The sequence below is a fragment of the Gallus gallus genome, chromosome 3, assembly GCF_016699485.2.
Source record: "Gallus gallus isolate bGalGal1 chromosome 3, bGalGal1.mat.broiler.GRCg7b, whole genome shotgun sequence".
Classification (NCBI taxonomy): domain Eukaryota; kingdom Metazoa; phylum Chordata; class Aves; order Galliformes; family Phasianidae; genus Gallus; species Gallus gallus.
Genome location: NC_052534.1, coordinates 52,187,385 through 52,210,154, shown reverse-complemented (window position 1 = coordinate 52,210,154; position 22,770 = coordinate 52,187,385). Strand labels below are relative to the sequence as shown.

The 22,770-nt window shown below is 40.4% G+C and overlaps 2 protein-coding genes across 4 annotated transcripts in view; both read left to right on the top strand.

Moving 5' to 3' along the window:
- The window catches only part of AIG1 (androgen induced 1), a 120,033-nt gene extending 98,670 nt beyond the window's left edge, over positions 1–21,363 (top strand). For 2 of the 3 annotated variants that reach the window (XM_419710.8, XM_046939747.1), the window contains exons 4-6: positions 8,164–8,279; positions 17,381–17,544; positions 20,689–21,363. In XM_419710.8, coding sequence (XP_419710.2) covers positions 8,164–8,279; positions 17,381–17,544; positions 20,689–20,726 — 318 coding nt within the window. In that variant the 3' untranslated portion in view covers positions 20,727–21,363. Of the gene's footprint in view, positions 1–8,163; positions 8,280–17,380; positions 17,545–20,688 lie in introns of those variants that run through there. The other variant, XM_040698481.2, reaches the window with a different exon arrangement.
- The window catches only part of PEX3 (peroxisomal biogenesis factor 3), a 57,026-nt gene continuing 55,034 nt past the window's right edge, over positions 20,779–22,770 (top strand). Inside the window, exon 1 of the mRNA XM_046939745.1 lies at positions 20,779–21,526. The gene's annotated coding sequence lies outside the window, so the exon portion shown is untranslated. The remainder of the gene's footprint in view (positions 21,527–22,770) is intronic.

Sequence of the window (22,770 nt, the reverse complement as noted above, 5' to 3'; positions counted from 1 at the left end):
CAGTATTCAGTATGTACAAACATACTTTTACAGATGAGGATATTCACAAGAGATATTCCACATTCACCAAGAAAAATGGGTGGATAAAAATATGTTTTGTATAAAGAATGTAGTTGAATTTTGCTTTAAGAGAAAATATTTCTTATTTGCTGACATTTTACACAATGACAGTGTCATCTTGAGGTTATGTGATGTTTGGTTGTCTTCAGCTCTCATCATATAGCAGGGATGGCTCACAGAAGACTTGAATGCCTTAGTTCAAGCATAAACGAAAGGCAAAACACCTGCCAGTCTCCACTTAGATTCATCTCCTACAAATGTGTACCTTTGCATGTTTGTCCAAACCACGCTTCAGCCATGCAGCATATTTGGAGTTCTGAAAGATGGGACATTATCAGGATTCATACATATTTTAGAACAGGGACAAACACTTTCTTGCATGCTGTGCTGGTTAACACTGCGATCTTTCTCATTCTAAGCATGTGTATGTGTGATTTAATGCGATACCATTTGTACAAAGTGTGCCACCCTCTTGAGACCCTTGTATTTATCTGCTTTCAATTACATTTGAAGTATTCGGAAAGTCTCCTATACTAATCCCGTCCAACTTGGAAGCCACATAGCTCAAACATGAGACTGTCAAACATGAGTAGTTGCAGATGTCAGTGCACTGGTGGCAGGAGTCCAGGAAGATAGATCAAGCCTTAGTCACTGAAAAATACATGCCAGCACATCTCAGATACATAGCATTGTAGCACCTCATAAGGAAAACGTGTTGTGACAGGAAATCAATAACCTCTTGGAGGTGATCTGGTTTTGAAATATTCTTGATTAATTATGCCAGGGTGTGTTTGGCAACATTGCCTGATCCAGCGCTAACCTAATGCTTTTTGCATGAAGCACTGTTGTAACTAGTCTCAGAAGTCAAGACTGATGGTTCAAGTCGGGTTTTAAAGGGTCAGCTTATAGATTTTGTAATGCCTTTGTGAATGACATTGCTGCTTTTACTATGGTGTGTAGGCTTTTACTATCAATCAAATAACCATTGTTTTAACATGAACAATAGCATTTAGGACTAATTGCATTTGAAGTGCAGTGGTTCTCCTAAATAATGTCACATAGAGTGAAATAAGAAGGGAACATCAGTGTGTTTTTGTGACAGAAAACCTTAGTTCAGGATGTTCCCCGGCCTTGTTGCTGAAGTGCCTCCTTTCCCGCTCCAGGGAACGTTCAGGCAGGGATGTACCTCTGTCTATCTTTTCCCACCTTCCTGCACAGACTCACTTCCCTCTTAACAAGGTTTCCAACCATACTTGCTGTCACTCAACAAATGCAGGTCCCCAGCCCATGCCTTCCCTGCAAACTCGCCTCATTTCCCAGCACTCCAGCACATGCCAGTGCCTCCCTCACTGTCTGAATCAAGTTGCAGATAAGTTGCAGTTACCACGGGACAGACCAAAATCTGACCTTTGGCTACCTCACCTGCACAACACCCAATAAATCCAGCTCCTTCAGTAACCACTTCCAAGATTTTAAATTTCTGAATTGCATCAAAGAACCACCATTTGAAAAAGAAATTGCCAAAAAATGGATTCTTGATTTTCCCAAATGTGGAATTTCTTCCCCCAAATTACACTGGCCTGAAGCCCAGGACAAGCAATATTCAGTCCTGGACCAGACACAGACTCAAAGTCCAATGTCTTCAGGTTAGAAAGAGGATCCTTTTGCTATCATGATGCCAAAAACACCCTTCTGTGAAAGCCTTAGAGCTGGCTGTAGGAGAAGGCCAAACACTGAAATAAGATACGGCACATTTAATTTATAGATTAAGTTTTAAAGTCAGTTAAAGAGATTTAGAGAGCATCTTGATACAAATTATTTTTTCCTTTTGAGGCCTGTGTAATTGAACTTAGGATATGGAAGGAGCTGGCTTTTCAAGAAGGGGAGTACTATTTTCCATATGAATAAGGCTGTTTTAAACCATTGCTAAAGTACATCTGCAAGCTTTCTTTAGTGACATTTGTGCTAGGAATACATGAGGCTTAATGAATTTACTAGCTCTTCTTCAGCATGACCTGCACAAACACCCAGCAATCATTAATGCAAATTAAATCTTTGTAATACACATAAATCTGTATGTATATCTATAAACATTGATTTTAAGGATAATTGTAAGGGACAAGGAAATACTTCTTTGCCTGGATAAACCTTTTTGCAAATGATAGATTAAGAAGTTCTAGGGCAAATGGTTTAACTAGTAAGGGGCAAATAAGCTGAACAAAACATGTAGAAAAATAATTTGCCTAATACTGCGAGCCTTAGTGGCACATTTTTTCTAGTGATCTGTGGCAAAAATAGGGACTTGAGGTTGAAAGTAAACTGGGGCTCACTGAGTTTGTGCACCTACAGGTGAGTGCGCGGAAGGTGAGCTGTGTTGGTTGCCTTTGTATTATAAAAGTCTGCAAAGGGTAAGGTGGGGCATGCTGCTGGGAGCTGGGTAGGGAGCTTATCACCGAAGGAACAGGGCATATCACTGAAGGAACAGAAAGTCTGACTAAGGGATCCTAGCAAAGGGGTGACTTATATGACATTGTACTTTACATGTGTTTTAATGATGTCTGGGTATGTGACGTGCATTGAAAGCAGTCATATTGAATTATAATTGAATTATACAGGGGTAAAGAAAACAAGGCTGATGTCCTAGACTGGACCTGAGCAATAATATGGGGTCCTGCATTCCTCCATAGCTACCCTATGTGACCTTGAGCGGTGCTTTCCATCTGTCTTCCCCTTATGCAGAACGGACATCCTGACCCTAAAGTGCAGGATGAATCTGTAACACTTTTGAGATGCTGAAGTGCCTCAGTGATTGGCACTGTGGAAATTCTATAAACACCTATATATAACCTCGTTGACACTAATGCACTCACAGGGGTGAGGTCAGACTGACAGTGCTGTTTCATTATATAGTATATACTCCATATGTCAGAAACAAGGAGAACAAACCTGTCAACATTAGGTACATGTGGATAAAATTATACAAGTCAGGTTAAGTAAGATATACCATGCCCAATGTATTTATCCACAGAAAAGAGAAGTGTTAATATTCTTTTCAAAGATCTCAACGCTCTTATATTGATTGATTACAAATGCTTATCTCTGACTCTTGTGTGTTTTGTGGCATTGTATGATATTAGTCTTTGTTTAGATCATTGAATACTCCTTCCTCTCTCCAACCTACAATAATAATAAATGAGTTGTCTGTGGCTGCCTTGGAATGCATCCTGGGCATCAGTGTGCCTCAGTTAAAAATCATAATTTCTCATTTGTAAAAGGAAAAGTGCTACCAGTGCTTTCATTCTAAGAAGGATTCAAACTCACTCAAGGATTCCAATTCATTATGCACCCAGTTCTGATATCCTGCTGCTCTCTTTATGGATTAGGCTGCCTTGGTGGAAGGTATCATCCTTCAGCTGACACATAAATACTCACTTGCCAGCTGTTCCTTTCACAGAAGTTTCTCAACAAGTAAATCATGATCATGCCCCTTGTCTTACTACTTTCTGATCTGGTTCTCCATTTTACTCCAACAGGAGCATGCAGAAAAAGCAGCTTTATTACTGCTATTAAACTACAAATGGTGCTGATTACAACAGAGGATATTTTTAGGTCTACTGGTAATGATTTCTAGGATTAATACATCAGTTGTGATTTTAAATTAAGAGGAACGGGCACGGGTTATTTTGCTGATTATTTCCATAAAGCCTTTAATCTCAAGGTGTTGCACAAACTCGTTGGCAGTAAGGAGATGCAGATGAGTTGCTTCACTCACCTGACGTGCAGCAGCTGTTTAACAACAGGATGTGATGGGGAGCTCAGAGAAAGAAGGGAACAATAGCACCCTACTGATGCTGGTCTTATGGGTAATTATGGATAGTCTTTGCAGTTCAGGACTGGGTGAATTAGAGGGAAGATCGCACTGCCATGGGTTCTACCAAGGACAGATACTAATACATAAAGCAGTCAGTTTAGCACCTTTAAAAAAGCTTCAAAATTCTCCTCAAAGCACAGCTAAGGGAAGAGAAAAGGCTCGGTAAAGTACTGATGAAAACGGTGTTAAAAAAAGCAGCACTTGCTAGTTGGAAGATAAAGCATACAATTAGGCTTTCAAGAGCGAGCATTTAATTTGTCTAAAGATTATTACAGAACTCATTCTTAATGCACTTCATTTGCATAAAATCCCTTCTTTCAGCTACCTGTTGCAGTACACTCCTAGAATGGAGAAGTGCAGTCCTCAATCAAACCTCAGTTTGTCAAGCCAATATTTCAGCTGCGCTGCCTATTTGTAATGTGACTTTCAAGTCTAACATGTCATTAGGCACATACATGCATGTGAAAGATGGGGCATGTTTTAAAAGTACTTTTTGAAGACTCATTAGTGAACGTGCCTTTCAAGCAGAGTTTCCCTCTGCTTGAGTTGAAATGGTTTGGGGGATTGACCCATGTGCAGCCCGTCAGCTGGGGTTTGCAGTGTGTGCTATTTCAGCTTTACTCAGAGGCTGCTCCTTTGCAGTCAGCCTCCAGAGTGTTTCCTGGATCAGATTTCCCGTGTGATATCCTTCCTGCAAATTCTACCTGGGCACCATGAGCCAAGCTGTCTCCTCTCTATCTTCATGCATTGTTACCAGCAGTTGAAGGTTCAGCAGGCCAAATTTGTTCCTCCCTTCTAGGAGACCGAACCTCAGGAAGCAGCACTGAAGGATAAGCACAAGATGGGGGAGAAATTACAGTTTGCAGCTCTGCAGAGATGAACATTTGCTTGAAAACCTAACAGTCATGTTGAGCTGCAAAAGCTCCTCTCTCTCTCTGTGGGGTTTTTTGTTTGTTTGTTTGTTTTTGGGGTGGTAATAAAAATGCCTTACCCATATAGTATTGCTTGCTTGTACTAGCAGTTTACTACTATTGTCATACTATACTAGCCATTATACTCTAATTATAAAGTTACCCTTTAAGATTTTAAATGGTGCAAAATCTCAGTTTCTGCTACGGTTGCTAATCATCCTCACCATTTAAGCCTCCCTGTTATTTGAACCTCCTAATACGTGAGTCTTCCCTGAAGTAAGCCCCTGGAGATTCTTTGACAAGCAAGGTGAGAAATGTTGTGCTGTCCTTCCCATGACTGTACCAAGCATGACGATGATTGAATGGGATCAGTCAAAGAGATACAAGTTGGGCATCTTTGATCAACATGTCATGATCTTTAACAAAGAGAACAAGGAAGCATCGTTGTTATTTTGTCTGTAATCATCAGCTTCCAGCTGTCCAAGTTTGTTTAGAAATCAAGTGGCAAAAAAGATAGAGGGTGTGGCATTTCTGGCCTTCTGCAGCTTTCCTGCTCTTGGTGGGTCTCGCTCCAAGTGCATTTGAGCCCTACTCACCTTTCCTTGGCCTTTGTCCAGGGTCGATCTGATTCATGTTTGATGTTTACAGCACCAGAGTGTTTGGAGAGGGTTCTGTTTGACAGTAGTTATCCCTGCTTGCAAAAGATTGCATTTGTTAAATTAAGGTTTTTGGAGGAGATGAAATGTAGGAAAAGGAATTTTAATCTTTCTTGAATTTTGGGTAAAGAATCTGCAATAGCTTTTTTAAGTGGCATTTTCACTAGAACTGCTTAAACTGAAGTGGGGATTTTTAGAACTGCAGTGTTTGCAGGTAGCACCTGTATTTGCTGTAACTCATTAACATTAAAGATACATGTCTCTGTTTTTAATCCTCACACTTGTAATTGCACTGTGCTTTTTGACAGCATTTTGAACGTGAACTCTTCAGTGCTATAGCTCATTATCCTCTTTTCTTCCTTACCTTTAGAAAAGGGCAGAATTTAGGAAAATAATGACCTATTTTATTATATAACCACAAAAGAAGGGAAAGGAGAAAAGAATTCTGGATTAGACAGCTGTTAGTGAAATTATTTTAACTACTTTTTAATTGGCAAGTTATTGAGTTGTTATCATCAGTGAAGAGCACGTCGACAAGAAGTATCTAAGGTGACAGACATTTCAGTTGTGAAATACAGTTCAGAAGCTCTGCAATTATGTTAAGAGCAGTTAAGACTAAGTGACTAGATCACAAGAATACATGATACAAGAGTTATCAAGGGTGATTTTTGGATTTGAAAGTCTTTGTTGTCTTCTGTTTGCACCTCTGAAGAGGCTGTGGAGCCAGGGCAGGAGACATTTGAGCAGCCTTGCGCTGTGTGGCTTTGGGAGCTGTGCCTGAGATACTGTTCTCTGTCTAGAGACCTTTATTATCCAGATGCACAAGATTAGAAGTGAATCTTCAGGTCTTGCATTGCTGTCAGTCCCTTTTAATGGACTCTGAAGGTACCGCACAGTCAATAGACCTCTTCTCTAATACTAGCACCTCTATCACTGGCCTCTTGTAAAATATCCATGCATTCTGTTGATGCCATTCTATGCTGTTTAAAGGGATGGGGGCGGAAGAAGTTAAAAGGTGAAGGTATTGAAAGCTCCCTTAACTGCTGTATTATCCACCTGACATTCTCCAAATGCCAGTCATTAATTACAAATGTATTGAAAATCAGAGCAGATACCCGATTCAAATTATGTTACATCTGTGAGCCAGAGCACTTCCATCATCTTATCATTTCCCAGCCAAACAATTCTTCCTTCTCCACTCTCGTTAAAGGCTCAGTACCCCACTCTGTTTCCTCTCATTTGAATCTATTATCCATTCAAGGATATTTCTATTCCATGTGCATCCTGCCTTCTTATTCTTGTAACTACTACAAACACATCAGTCCAGCCCTCCATCACCCCCCAGAATTACATGTGCCCATCTAATATTTAATGGCAGATCACAGCCTACGCAAGCCAAAACCTTTTCCAGCCACAATGTGGGTCCAAGGTGGCACAGCAGGATATGTTTCTGGACTCCCCAATAATGCCAGTTATAGGTGAGCTGTACATTCAGAAATTATGGGGTTTATTTCTTGACATGCTTGTGCTGATGTATATTTTCATGCTTGCCAGCACTCTGAGATCTGGATGTCAAGTGTTGGGGCAGGCTAGATGCAATTTTTCATTCTGCTGACATTAATTGGATGAACAGACCTTCTCAGAAGGGGCAGTGCAGGGAATGTGTATGGAAAAATGACAAAATAAGGACTTTCACAGCTGAATAAAGACAAGTGGCTGAAAATGGTTTTTATAGCTTTGGCTTTGTTGCGATTTAACCCTGCAGGCGGCTGAGCACCACACAGCCGTTCGTTCCCTCTCCCTCTTCCCAATGGGATAGGGGAGAGAATCAAGAATAACAACATAGAACTTGTGCATTGACATAAAAATTTTTACCACAACAGAGAAAATGATAATAATTACAAAAAATATGTATGTACATATCCATATATATAACAAGTGATGCACAAGCGATTGCTCACCAGCCCCGACCAATGTCCAGCTAGCCCCCTGAGCAGCGGAAGAGAGATGAACTAAAACCATTTTGCACAACAAATAACAAACTAAGATTCACAACACTTTTCTAGAAAAGATAACTGTTCGTGCCTTACAGATGGAGGAACAAAGGTACTGAGGCTATCACTTGAAAATATGTGCTGCTTTCAAGACCTTCGGTTGAGATACATTTAAGCCTAATTCTCAGAAGCATTAAACACCTACGTTTATATTCATTCATTTGGCACTGTTTGTGCCTAGAGCCTCTGAAAATCAAGTGCATTGCCTCTTATATTGAATGGTCAAAATAACTAAAGTGATGTGGCAAAGATCACAGAGCTATTGCAGGGCTGAGCTGGGACAGGGACCCAGTTCCTTTAGGACATGTCCCTTCATGCCACATCCTGTTTCCACATAGTGAACATTCCCCTCGTATTCTTGGCCAATGTGAAAAGCACGTTCTGCTCACTGAGTTTTCCTCTGCCATCTCAAGTAATTGGATGTTACAGAAGCAATATTAAGCACTCGGGTTATTGACCTGCTTTATAGAGTCATTTTACCTTTTCTTGCTAACCATCAAGAAATTGTCTTTACGTTTTTTATTAATAAGTTTCTTATTACAAAACTAGCATGGAAAAGCAATGAGAATCATTTGTATCACCTGTTTTTCCCCTGTTGTTTTGTTTTTTAGCATACAACAGTTTTGCCCTTTATATTAATCGAGATGAGAACAACACATCATCAGTATCCCAGCAGGAGCTGTGGATTGGCTGCAGTGTGCACCTTCGCTGTTGGCTATATTTTATGGTAAGGGCTGTACATGCTGTGTTTTCAAATCGTATTGGGGGTTTTGTACTGCTAAATTTGGGCACATATTTCATTATAGATATAATCACTAACAGATTCACGCTGCATGCCTCGTTTGGTCCAAGACCTGGGCTTTGTCTGGTTTCCCCAGATGCTTATATTTTTAGAAAGTATATGCCAAACCTCACACAACAGGAATTTGTTGAACAATCCCATGTAAGCAGTGGTCTTTCCAAGAGAACATTTTTTGACCTTTTTTTTCAAGCTAAATGTTTTTCTTGGACCTTGGTTTTATTGCTTAGGGGTTTGTTCTATCAAATAAAATTGAGAATAGGCAAATGATTTCCTGCATTAGTATTTACACGACAACAGAAAAGAGACTAGTTCATAAATTATTTCTGTAAAACTGATTGCAGAATAAGCTAGTAATCCAAATGTTGCAGTTTATTTTTAAAAAATGCAAATGCTTGTGAAAAAAGCTAGACAGCAATAACCCTTCTTATGCAACATTAAATTCTGACTTGCATGACAAAGTTAATCTACTTTGGTCATTCTGAAATTTGATTTTTCACTAAACCTTTGTTTTGCTAACTGTGCTCTTTTGATGCCATATGTCATCTATCCTTTCTGCATACATTTCGTGACCTCCTGTTTACTTCTCACATCACAACAACCTTCCCTCAACTCAGAGGATGTCTTCCAAAACTGTGGATAATATTGGTTTTTTGTGCAGTAAAGTGGGATCTGACTAATGAGAGAGGAACACAGACTTCAACTATGCAACATTTCCCCTTGGTCCAATGAAAGAGAAGCTGTTATTCATCCACATCAACGCACATCAAGTGATCATAAAATGATAGTAATCCAGCTGAAGTGGGATGCTGTGTCCCAAGTTGCTAGTCATTCTGCCATTTACATTTACAAACACATACCCTTCTTAAATAAGGATATTATTTGCAATTTTAAGATAAGGACATTCTCACACATAAAAGGATGTAATGATTTATTCAGGAGAAAGGGTGTTTTTTTAACTCATATATAGTAATGCATAACAGCTGTTTATTTACCACCTTCCTCCGAAGGTGCCTATAGATAGGATGGCCAAGTTGTTGTACATGTAATCTGACCTAGCGATAGTGCCTGTTTTCTCATAATCACCTGAGTAGACACATGGGATAGCATTCAGTAAAACAGAAAACTGAAGCAGTCTAGTCTGTAAGTGAAATAAAACCAGAGGGGTCTTGCATCTTCTAAGAAACTGTTACATTGTCAGTGTGATACTCGTATGCCTTGATCCTGCCTAATACGGTGTATCTACGTCCTACCGCTATGAGAATAACGTAAAAGGAAATTTTAGGACAAATACAGTAGAAGAAAAAGATTCAGCAATCTTATGTAGTTAAGTATCACTAGGATACTTAACTACTAAGCAGATATCCAGATACAGGCTACTGTCATCTCCCTTTGTTTTTGCTTAATGGTAGGCCTGCTCTCAAGCAATTTGCCTTCTTCCAAGCTGTAATTCCTCAGAAAATCGTGTGAGACAGTGGTTTATTCTACCTAAAGGTCATCCTGCTAAAATTTGCAGTTGCAGTCCTTTCTTCCTTCCATGTTATGAAAGAGATTGTGGTCGTCTTATGGGGAAGACCAGAGGGAGACACAGGCTGCACAGTGCTATCATTTGCAAGTTCTACATCTTCAGCCTGCAATGTTATTGAAGCCTCTGTCTAAGATTTGGCTGAAGCTGCAAGATAAGTCTTGGTTCACTGATATCAATACAGTGTATCTGATGCTCACAGGTTGGGGAAACCAAGAGAAACTATGAAAAATGTATTTTTTTCATCCATCCATCTCAGAGTGTGCTTACATTTCACAGCTAGCATTCACCACCTTCCTACTGCTAAGTAGCCACAGAATTAATTACCATAATCATTTAGAGAATTTCTAATTATATAATTAGGATTTGCTGCCCTTGTACGCTTTAGACCCCTCAAGGTTTGCATGGTGCATTGGAAAGAGATGACACCTGCAAATGACCTAGTTACATGCAGCCTTTTGGTACTTCCTTCCTTTGTGTCTTTGTTTGTCTTTGGATCCCCTGCTGGTGCATAGTTCTTGGTTTATATTTTTTACCTTGAAGTCGGAGGTCTGCTGTGTCATTTTTCCCTCAGCAGTACTGTTTTCTCTGAAGCTCTCTCAATATAAAATTGAGAAAGTTGCTAATCATATGTTCTCAATGTTTTACCACTGAATTTTGAACTCTCCCTGCCACAGGTGAAACCTTCTTACTGTACTGCACAATTTATGTATCAAGTCTCATTTTGTACTACAAGGGCATATAAATTTTGTTAATGCATTTTTTCAAGTCTAGCTAGGGTAGAGCTTCTGGTTTGTTTCATGTGTGGCTGAATCTTTCTTGCATGGAAAGGACAGTGAAATAGGGAGTTTTTATTATGTATATCTGATAAATGAGAAAACAGGCAAACAATTCTGAATAGAATCACAAAAGTTTGAAGAATATAGGTAAATAACTTGATATCACCTAAACAGTATTCAGAGATGTATTATATGTATTATTTGATCTTGAAGAGTAAAAGAGTAAAAACTTTTTCTACCTTTTTTTTTTTTCTCTATCCCTTCAGTCAGGGGAGCATTTGGGTAGGCACACTTAACTCATGCACTGCCTGTGAAAGAGAACTCTGCATTGCTTTCAAGGAACTGTGCCCAGGCACAGCGCTCACAGACCTGCATTGCCTGTTGCACTCCATACATGGACTTTAAGGGTCTAGGCCATGGGATAGGATGGGAAAGACCAATTGGCTTTATTTACTATGGCTTGAAAAAGTCGTAATCTGTACTGAATTGTTAAATCTAGACTGTGCTAAGAAATCCTAGGAGCTTGCCAGTATTGCCAGAAAATACTGCCAGTGAGTGTATGGAGTTGGTTGTCAAGGAACAGAAAAGAGCCAGAAATGTGTTGCTCCTTGTAATACGAATGACCTCATGGCAACTAATATCAGAGCCTAATATGTCCCTAGAATAAACTGAGATGAATAACATTTATTTAAAATTGCTTTCTTGTTTCCTTTGCTTTTGAGTGCTTGAGGATGCCAAAGAAACAGACCCTAAGAGTCTGACTCCACTGCTCACGTTATTGCTGGGCTAGATGTTTGGGATCAAAAGACTTGGTCTGCTCTCTAGTTGCTACCTCAAATCCACTAAGAGTTGCCTCCACATGTGCCAAGCTTGGACTTGATTCATTCTTTGATAGATCTATTTAAATATCTTAGGTATCTTTTAAAGTTTTGTTTGAAAATGAAGTTTATCTTTAAGTGACTTTGTGAGAGTGCTGTAGATGTGCTGAGGAAAAGCATTTAGATAGGATGATTTTCTCAATTCTTCTTGAATGCATAAAAGAAACAAATGTACATTCTGAGAATTTTTAATGAATTTGAGATAGCTGCTGTCAGCTTTGCTGTAGGATTTCCACTAATGGTTCTGCACAGAAGGAGAGGAAGATCAGAAAGGGAATATGTTGGCAAAAGGGTAGGAATGCAGATTGCTAGGACAAACACTGTAATTCAGAAGAGAAGGGTAAAGAGTATGGAAGTGATTGATACAGATGGAGTAGGAAACCCAGCACGTGTCTCCTGCACAGGGTGTGTTGTTTGTCTTTATGTCAGGAAGGGGCCATGCATGTTTTTTCAAGTGAGCACTGGGGAGAGAAATTGAGTACAGATCAGATGAATCAATGATTGGCAAAGACCAAATGAAAAATCCTTGAGACAAGTAAAAGAGGGTTAACAAGAGAGCACGGGCAAGGAAATGTGCAGCTAATAGGTCATCAAGCTGAAATCATGCAAGTAAGTGGGAAAAGCTTGGAGGGGAAGAGGGAGATGGGCTTTCAAATCAGAGTGGAAGGCTGATGGTGGGTGATGGATGAGACAGTGCAAAAGAGAAGAAAAGAGTTGGAGCCAGGACTGCTTAGAACAGGAAAGATGCAGAAGTAGAAGCAGCAGAAATAGGCCAAGGCATTAGCATTCCCTGTACCTTACCCACAAGAAGGATGGGTGAAAAACAGTGCTTTCTGGAGGAGAATTCTTCATGAATCTTCAGGGTGATATGTCTGACATAGCCATCATGGACTGTTGTATTCTGTCTCCCCTCCACCTCCATATCAAGTGTTTCAGTCAAAGCAACAGTACAAAGTCAGTACAGATGACATGCGTAGATAATACATTCTCACTTGCTTGTGCATCTCCTTAAAATACAGCTGAAGAAAGCATAGCAACTATTACTATATTTAAAATTAAATATTATTTATCAAAACAGACAAACTCCAAATCTGCAGGGTTTCTGTCATTCTAGCGAACAGGAATTTCTCCTAATCTTTGTTCATACCAGAGGATGTCATGCTGTATATGTTTTGTATAACATTATTTGCAGGAGCAGTTTTCTGGGATTTTACATCTTCTGACTACATAAGCCATTCCGTATCAGTAGCACAGTCCTGTTGACCCTTGTATTCTTCAGCAACATTCAAACTGGTGAAGAATCCAGCATAAGAAATTGGAAAAGGGAGCAGTTATTGCTTTCACTTCCTGATGATTGAATATTGAATTTATTTTTTAGTATTTAAAATTTCTAAACAATATAAATTCCTCCTGTAGATGGCTTACACCTGTTTGGCTGGCAATATAAAGAGCCCAACGTCGTAAGATGGCCAAGAATGTAATGGTTCTGATTAGATGTAGAATAAGCTGTCCAATGTCTTTGGAGAAAAAAATATAAAAGATAAAAAGAATTGATGAAAATTTCCTTAAACATCACTTCTTCGGTATTAGAAATCAAAAGTAGAACAGTTTTATTCTGGGTCATTGTGCTCCTGCCTCTGAAAGCACAGGGTTGGTCCCTAGCCTGTACCCACAAATGATTTGTTCATTTGAGTTTTGAATGACTCAGCTGCTGTAAGCCTATCGCCTCCTTTGGGAGATATTCCACAATTTAATAGTTCTGGGTAAAGTTCCCTCTTTCAGCAGAAAAGGAGAGTGATACTAGGAAAGATCAGGAAATAGAAGCATAGAAAATGCCCATGTTCTGTCATTTGTTAAATTGTAGCCACAACGAGAACCAGCTTGGGATGTGTGTGGGGCTAAAGAGTCATCTTCCTGTTACCCCAGTCATTGGAAACTTGAATAGCACAGAAGATGTAGGAAAGGATCTGTGAGCACTGCTGCAAGAAATATCCAGAAAGGCATTACCGCAGTAGATCACTGTAGTCACATATTGAGGCTGTGACTGTTGCTGACAAATGCTTCAGGAGAAGATTCAGCAGGCCATTTTGGAAAAATCAGCCTATAATGGAAGTTTTCATCTAAAACCCATGTAAAAAAGTGGATGTTTGGACCCTTCAGTCTTGATGGATTCTGTACTTTGTACTGAAACATAATCGTACGCATTTTTATTGTTTGTACAGTCTCCTGACTTCAGAAGCTCGCTGGAGTTGTATTATACTGCATACAGCAAAGGAGTGAATTCAACAAACACAAGATCCTATCAAACTTTTATTCTAGGTGTTTTTGTTTTTTTTTAATATCGATTTCAGTGGTGTATCACTGCAAGGTAGGGTAGATCATTAATTAGACATCATGCAGAAAGATATTTCCTTTGTCAAATTTGAATGTCTTGCTTCTGAGTTCTACTATATTGCTCCTTCTGCTATGAGGAAGAGCATTTGGAGCTCCTCAGCCATTCTGTGGCATGCGCTGTTATTCTATGTCATCTCATTCACTGCTCTGAAGAAAGGTTCTATGGCCCCCTGTCCAATAGTTCCTGCTTTCAGATCACATAGTACTGATTGTTGTCTAACTGCAGATTTGGCTGAAGAACTCAACTTGGGCAGGAAACAGGTGGGGACTAAGAATTCAGACCACAAGGAGCCAGCAAGTTGTGATGCCTGTGCAAGTATATTTAGAGTTGTGTAGCTGGCAGCCATGTAGCCATCATGAGGGAGCAACCCCTTTCCACAACATGGATCCCACTGCAAAACCTTTTGGTTGTCACAGACATCTTCTGTGATATCCACCTACTGAGCTTGCCTTCACCAGAACTAGGATTTGCACATGCCATTGTAACAGTTGCATCACTCAAAGTGAGGTATAAACCATGAGGTTCCCAGTTTTTTGAATTGGTTGTTTTTCTTCATTAACAAAAGATCAGTAGCCAAAGAGTAAATGTACACCTATCTTCTCTGCATAGTTTTCATTTTCTCAGTCAGGCTGATGGAAAAATGGCAGATAGGAGGGCTCATTCCTTTGATACATGAGATGTACAGCATCCACCGTATACTAGAAGTGAAAAACAGCTACAAAGTCAAGGTTTTGACAGAAGTTTTGAAAATGAAGCAACAGTGTGTGTTTTCAAATTGCTGGGTTTTTTTTCTGTTTCCTACACCAGCTGGTTGAAAAATTCCAAAAATCGCCACTTTTTTAACAAACATTTTACTTTGAATACAGGTGGGAATATCTTCACTCCTTTTTCCTTACCAGTTCTAACCAATGGCAAAGTGAACTCTGTGACCCATAACACACTCCTCTTTGCAAAAACACTGCTGCGTCCACAAGGGCTGCCACAGAACCAAAACATGGGGATCTTCAAAGTTAATGTTATCTTCTCAAAAGTAGTCAGGCCGGTGTTACCTTAAACTTTTTCTCCTTGATGTATTTTTGCCTTAACAACCAATTTTTCGTACCTGTTCATTGACAAGGTCTTAAATTGGATCTAGATTTGCACTCCTAAGTAAATCTTAATGCATGCTCCCCTGTGCTTATCTAATAATGAGGTTGGACCAGAATAATGACTACTAGAATTGTGACGTTGAAGGCACTCATTAGCGTTAGTAATCAGCAATACTGTATGGAGGCTTTATGCCCATGGTTTATCAGAACCTTGTGTGGGGCTGTGCTAGCATGCGTTCAGCAGGAGCGAGCTGCTCAGAAAGGCCATCAGGTGAGGTTTCCATGGTAGCAGTTGTCCTCTGGCAGCTCCCCTCCGAGGTGCAGGCCGCACAGGAGCAGTCACTGTGCCACTGCTCAGCGGAGACAAGGCCAACATCACACTGCCCAAATGCAGTGCTCGCTGGAAGGAAGGTCAGGGATGCTGAGGGTGTGAGGTTGTGACCATCATCTCAGCAGTACTCGGTACCCCCTGTTCTCAGAGCACGAGTTCCTGCGTTGTGGCTGCACTGGTGACAGGCGTATAGCAGCTGCGCGGAATGCACCAGCAGCCTCGCCAAACAAGGCAACCTTTCTGGGCAGCAAAGAACAGAGTTCATACAATGTACTAGATATTCTGAACTAACCAGACACAGCTGAATTCAGGAGCTCAGCAGTGACTCATTGGTCAGATTTAGAAAACATTTCTTCTTTCCAACATAAGTGCATTCTAGTAAATGTCACTTCTGCTTGGTTCATGAATTTGAGTACATAGGTGCCGTTCAGAAGGGCCCTTGAAACGTCCCTCCGTAAAGATGGTGCTGTACAGTTTCATCATGCAGGGGAACCAAGTACTTGTACAGGGTGAGAGACAATCATTAAGCAGGGATTCTATGCTCTCTGTGTGCAGGCATTCTTTATAGTGGTTTTGAGGAAACTTCTGTGTTTCTGCTCTTCAGGAGCCTGTGGCCATTGACGTAGTGATCAAAAGTCTTCCTTAAACAAAGAGCATCAGCAAGTGAAGCAAATCATATGGGCATGGAAATCCCCATCAATAATTTTCTCTGCAGCTGCTTAGTCTTCTCTTTAGCTGTGCTTCACTGCACGCATCTCTCTCAAACTGATCAGAGAAGATCAGATTTACATTCTTACAGAGAAACCAGCAGCTCAGAATTGCGACCCTCAGCCTTGTCTCCAGTGAGCATTTTTCCCAGTTAGCCACCATGATGTGTGTTCAGTTTTTTGGCAGCATTTACCTTTCCTAGCTTACAACTGCTGGAATGTATGAGCACTCTCTGCCCCCCCCCCCCTCTGATTTCACCACTCACCATGTCTGATCTCCGTGCAGCAGCTGTCCTTCCAGAGGGTACAGGTGTCAGTGCAGTCGCACACAGAGAAACCACATACCTGGAGTGCTTCTTCAGACTGCGCTGAGGTAGAGCTGACACACTGTTTCTTGGGTTAATGTTCCAGTGTTCTCCACTGTAGATGAATACTAAAAATGACTGTGACAAGAGCAAGTCACCGTCATTCCTTTTCCTTTATTGAGCGTGGAGCTGGGTGGAATTTCACTGATGAGATGGGCTTTTTTAAAAAAAAAAAAAAAAAAAGTTTGTCCCATCTAGAGAAAAATCATTCAATCACAAATCATACCAGGTAGCTGGAAGAAAAATAGGAGCAAACTATAAAACACAGGGGCTGAAGAAATGATTGTTTTAAAGAGAAGCTGAACCACAGATTCACAGAACGCCTGGGGTTGGAAGGGACCTCAAGGATCATGAATCTCCAACCCCCCCGCCACAGACAGGGCCACCAACCTCCACATTTAATACTAGACCAGGCTGCCCAGGGCCCCATCCAACCTGGCCTTGAACACCTCCAGGGACAGGGCGAAAATCGTATGTCTCTGACAAGTGAAGAAACTGAAGCACTTGCCAGGTGTGGAAAGGAAAGCAGCGAATACACAAATGTGTACCAAATGAAACCAAGATGCACCAGAAAGCAGGCCAGGCTTTGTAGGAGAATTGCAGGAGCACTGAACACCTTTTGGAAGAAGAACTTGCTTGGAATTGTGGGGTGTTGCATTCCCATGCTGACATATGAAACGGGAGTTTATATTCTTTGTAAATATAAATGTAGCCGGCATCAGAACCTGAAAATTGGATGACTGTTCATACTGAATTTATAACAAAGCTGTAACAGTACAGGAAATCAGTCTTTGTTTCATCATTTTTAATGTCTGTTCTGGAAAGATATCATCTGGACGCTCCAAGAAGCTGCAGTTAATAGCAACTCTCTGTCCTTTGAAGTGATTGCTTTTTAGGTTACAGCTACTTTCGAAAAACAGGGCTGTAAGAGTCATCACTTGATGGTTTTGTTCTGTTTCAGGGTGTGCTGGATTCACCACGTTACAGGAGTGTGGGTGTACCCACTTCTTGAACACCTCAGCCCAGGTGTCAAAATAATCTTTTTTGCAGCTGTTACTGTAGTAATTAACATTTTCTACGTGATGGGAGAGGTCCTGAACAACTACATTTGGGATACTCAAAAATGTGAGTATTGTTTTAGAAATATTAACTCGTGAAATACTCTGTCAGGGCTTGAATGTGATGCCCTGAAAGTCAAAAAATTTTTAGCAGGCTAAAGCGGAGGAGAATGACAGAATTTCCATTGAAACTTCTTGCTTGCTTGCTCTTAAGAGCAGTCAAATGAATGGAATGGCTGCTGGAGAGCATTATGTGCTATGAATATGTATTCTTTTTTATTACTTCTAATACTAATTTAAGAGCTGCTAGCAATTACCTGAAAGGTTTACAACCCACTTGGTTTACAACCCACTTATTAGCTGATGAGCCCATTAAATGCCTCTAGAATAAAATATCATTTTGTAGGAATGTTGTTAATGTTAAGCTTTGACTAAGAAATAACAATTTAAGAAAAGTAGTATTCCCAGATATAAGGTGTCTTCTGCTTATAAGTTTATTCAAAGAAAATTAATATGTTCACATCAGTCAAATATTAGGAGTGAATGACCACTTTAGTGCAGGGTGAACTCTATAGGCCGTTCATTCATCTAACAAGCCCAGGCCAGGCATTGCTGAGTAAAGGAAAAAGGAAAATAAGACAAGCACGAGGTTAAAAGTAGGCTTATTTAATCTATGAAAGGTGTTTTCATTTGTCAAAATGCCTGAAGTAAGCAAACAACATTCATAATCTCTGCAGGAGCAAATCACAAATGAGGTGAAATCCTTGCTGAGTGGGAATTCTGTTATTGCATTCATTGGGCCCGTAACGAATTGTGACCGTAAGAACAGTCTGCGTCCCATTTTGGGAAAAGTAGTGTGCACCTTTTAATACACCGTAAATTCACATGGTAGATTTCTACTCACACAGATCTGTTTTGACAAGCCTTGTGGTGCTCGGGAGAGTCTGATTCTGGAAGCTCAAACAGTTTTACTTGCCTTTTGCTCATGTTATCACCTAGGTGCAAAGTATCTTGTTGGTTTTACGCTAGGATCAGTGATCATTGGTCACAGTGGTTTTGAGTCCTGAGTTTGATGTCACGTTCAATCTATTTCACTTATTTAAATTAATGCAGGAAACAAGCTTGTAAAAAATGCAGCTACAGGAAACACTTTCACTTAATCTATGTCCTGTATGTAGCATAGAAATGTGGTGAAGAACCACATGTTCTTACCAAGTCCATGAATAAGTAAATGGTGGGAAATCTCCCTCATTTTGCACAGTATGGATCTCTGCTTCTTGTGGCGTCCCATCCCAGAGAAGCTGATGGGGTCATTCTCCCAGTACGTTCCCCATGACCCTATTATCCTCTCTGTCATTTCCTTGATTTGGTAAAAGAATACAAATCCAAACTCCTTTGTGGCTCAAGCACTTGCAGTCCAGAAAATGTTGTGAGTCTCCTGCCGTTGTGCTATGCTAGAAACACTTTGCATAAACCAAACCTGAAGTGCGTAACATGCATACCACAAACAGCAGAAATTTAAAGTAATGCCGGTCTGTCACCTTGCAAGATTTAGGAAAACGTTATTTGAAAACTGTACATTTAAAGGGAGCATTTGAATCATAAGCATTCAAATTAAAGCAGCCTGCAGTGAGATTTCTGGGATGCAAGGGGGCTGTTTTGAGCTTTGGAGGTTTGGGGTTTTTTTCCCCTTCCCTATGGAGTTGCATAAAAATAAAGCCTCACTACTGACAAAATGATTTGCAGTTAGATATTTCCAAGTGAAACTACAAACATGGTAGGCAAGGAAAAATTTGCCCTTTCTACAAGCCAGTGTCTGTCCACAGTTTTGAGGGTATCTGTGTTCCTGCCAAACTATTTGATGCATCTGCAGCAGTGCAATTGAGAAGAAAGGAAAGAGCCTCTTTTTAACAGGCAAATAAAACAGCTCATTTAAAACTATTGGAGGAGTTCCTTACAGCAGAAGGCTCAAGACTGGCTCTGGAGCAGCCTTGTAAACCCACTGTAATCTTTTGGACCTAGCCTCTTGTTTTGGTTGTTAAACCTGTGACTGTGGCTCTGTACCGGTCTGCCAGTGACACCCAGGGCCATCATCCTCAGGCTGCCGGCAGCAGCAGCCCTGTTTGGTTCCTCCTTGCTTCTTTCAACAAAGGCAGCTCCGCAGCTGTGTGTTCTAACTGCACGTGGCTCTCACTGCTTCCCATCCTGGAATTAATTAGCTACGTTTTTACTGTGACTTTTAGCGTAACTGCCATCTATGCATAGATTGTATTAGCAGGTAATGTTGCTTGTGACTGGATTTTCCTCTCAACGTTCTCAAAAATTACTCCTTTTTTTGCCTCCAGTCCTCAGAGGTCCTTCTTTTCCAACATGCAGCAGGCCCGAAAACCTCCAAAAGAAATATTTTTATTTGAGATGTTTGGCAGAGAGGGCCTAGTCAGAGGAACAATACTTTTGTCAGATACCAATAGTAATTCATTGTCCAGAAACAGGCATATGAAATAGCTGAACGTTTGCATTGCCAGAAAAAACACAATCTGCTGCCCAACCCAGACACCGCTCGGCTTAGACGAGAGAGAAGTCCTGCGGCAAAGATCAGTTCTTTAAGGAGCCCCGCGCTCAGCACAGTCCTCCTGATAGCACTGAGGGACACGGCCCTTAGCAGCAGAGAGAGGTGCCCTACCGACACTACTCGATCCTTTGTTTCCGTGCTCTCAAAAGAGGGAGGTGTACTTGGAAATTTTAAAAATCCAATGCTGAAATAGAAGAGGGGGCAAAAGTTACTGAATTCTAAGCAGGAATTTAAAAACTTGCATTCAAATAGAGCCAGCTGCTTCTCTTCAGCTATAATAACATCCACCTTAATTTGCTTGTAGGTAAGCAGAGGAGTTGAGAGAACTAAGTGTTCCCAGTCCCCTGCAGCAGTCAAAGGCTGAGTGTGCGGCAGGGGGTGAGGCTGATTTGAAAGTGGTCGGGAGGGAGGGAGGACTGTGCGGTTCATTACTGGACAACCACTGCCATCAGGTGTGCAGATGCTCTTTTCATGAACAGCAGGTGAGGTAACACATGCAAGAGCATGTGAGCAAGTAGGGGAGAAACAACGGCGATATAGGGAAAAAGAAAGATTAATGCTTTAGAAGAAACCTCTCTAAATAAACTTTGGTTTTATTCATTCAGAGATTTTTAAAAGCTGTTCTCCATATGCTTTCAGGTATTGAAGAAGAAAAAGAAAAGCCAAAATTGGACTGAACAATAGATGCAACATGGAGGCTTGTTCGTGGCTCCATGGAAGATTTCTCATCCCCAACAGAGGTTGGCACAGAGAGGAATCTTTTGGAAATAAGGCAGATAATGGGCCCTCTGCTCAGTGCAAGGATATTTTGGGGGTTTATGTGGAGGGAAAATTATTTTAGCTAAGAATAATAATTATGTTTAAATCTGCATTCGTATTTCTCCATGATTGCATGTGACATACACATCTAAGATGTATACTTATCTCCATGGCATTCTCAACATGCTTTTCTTGCATCAAGTAAGCCATTAAATCATTAAGTCATTACGGCTTTCCATTTTCACCAAGAAGAACAAGACCGTTCTTTGTATTGTTTGAGAAAAGCTTAACCAGATATGTCTAATGTGGGGAACAAAACAATCCAATGTATTTCCAAGTATAGTATAAAAGTATTTTTAAAGTTAATTGCATGAATGTATCTGAAGAGGAATTCAATATAACTGAAATACAAACGTAACATGATGTGACAGTTGCCTTAAATTAGTGATGTTAATAATTTTATCAATCCAGTAAGATTTTATTTGCCATGTTAGACTATCTGAAAATGATGCAACTTTTCTTAATTATGCCTAAATAAAGATCAAGTTATCCCCAGGTTTTTGTTTCTTCATGCTGATTCTCGAAATTCCAGATGGATTGATGACATTTGAATTGTATGTTTTCAGGTTTTCCAGTGTCAGCTGTAGATGATGATATTACTTCTGCAGGAGGACTTTTCTTATTTTCCTAGTACAAGACAGTCCTGCATTTCCAGATTGTAAGTTCTCGATACATGGGCTGAGCCATTAGCATTGTATCAGAAGGTGCGTTTAAGCCTTCCTCTGGGGAGGCGTGACAGTAAATGTTCAAAATTAAATGTATGCCCATTTGTGTAAGGAATTCAGTTCCAAAATACTGGAGATAGCCTAAGCTTGACAGAATTCTGTTTAACGATCAGTCAATCAAAGATGAAATGTAGTGGGCATGAAAATTGTGTAGAGTTAAAATAAAGTGAACAGAATTATTTTCAAGAAATTACTTTATGAGAAAGTAACCCAAAGATCCAAACGTTCTCATGTTCACATCTCACATGTATTCACTGGTGTATTTAGGTGTGTTTATTTTAACACACAGAGCACTTTAAAGGTCTATAATGTTAATGTGTGATTTTTATTACAGAGATTCCTGCAGAGTTTTAATATAACTTGACCATGTTTCTGCTTTGGAACGGTTTGGGGGGAAACAGATCTCATGAAAATCATGATGTGCTTCCCATTATTTTTTTAAAACCCACTGCTGTTTCTGTATATATGATTGTAGAAATGGTGCAGTAGCATGGTGCAGTGATTTTTAGCGGGTTTCCTTCAAAATATAAGGCATCTGCAATTACACTGCCTTGTGACTATCCTCTCTGTGATTTACCTCGTTGATCAAAGTTGCAAAGATTTCAAAGCTAGGCAAGTTACTAGAAAGTTCCAGGAAACATGTGGCCAAGTTGAGGGAGGAGCTCACGTGGAATTGGTTTGGGTCTGCCCAGTTTGTTCACTCTGGCTTCACGCCGGATAAAACCAGGTATGCTGCTTGTGCACTCAGATCAGCTTTGGAAGCAAATTAGCTGTAGCCACGTGGCCTTGCATTAGGGTTATTATGCTCTGCTGGACCTGAGCTGAGTTGGCACACATGCACAGTGATTCTGCAACATGGTTACTCTATCCACAGATAACTGAACTTGATTGTAATAGATGGTCGTTAGTGGAGGAGGTAAGATGTCTGTTGTTCGCAACAGGCTCTCAAAACTCAGGAAGAGAAGAAAATACAAACTCCTTTACATTCCAGAGATGTGTGAACTGCTTAAAATCTGTTAAACTGTTAAACTGCTTCTGAAAACTTTGGTAGCAAGTGAAAGCATTGGTGGACAGTGAGTATGCTAAACAATCCAGCTGTACTGTCCAACAGCACCAGCAGCAGTGACACACATTGTGTGATAAGAAGATTAGCAGCTGTGGCTCAGGGTGGGAAACC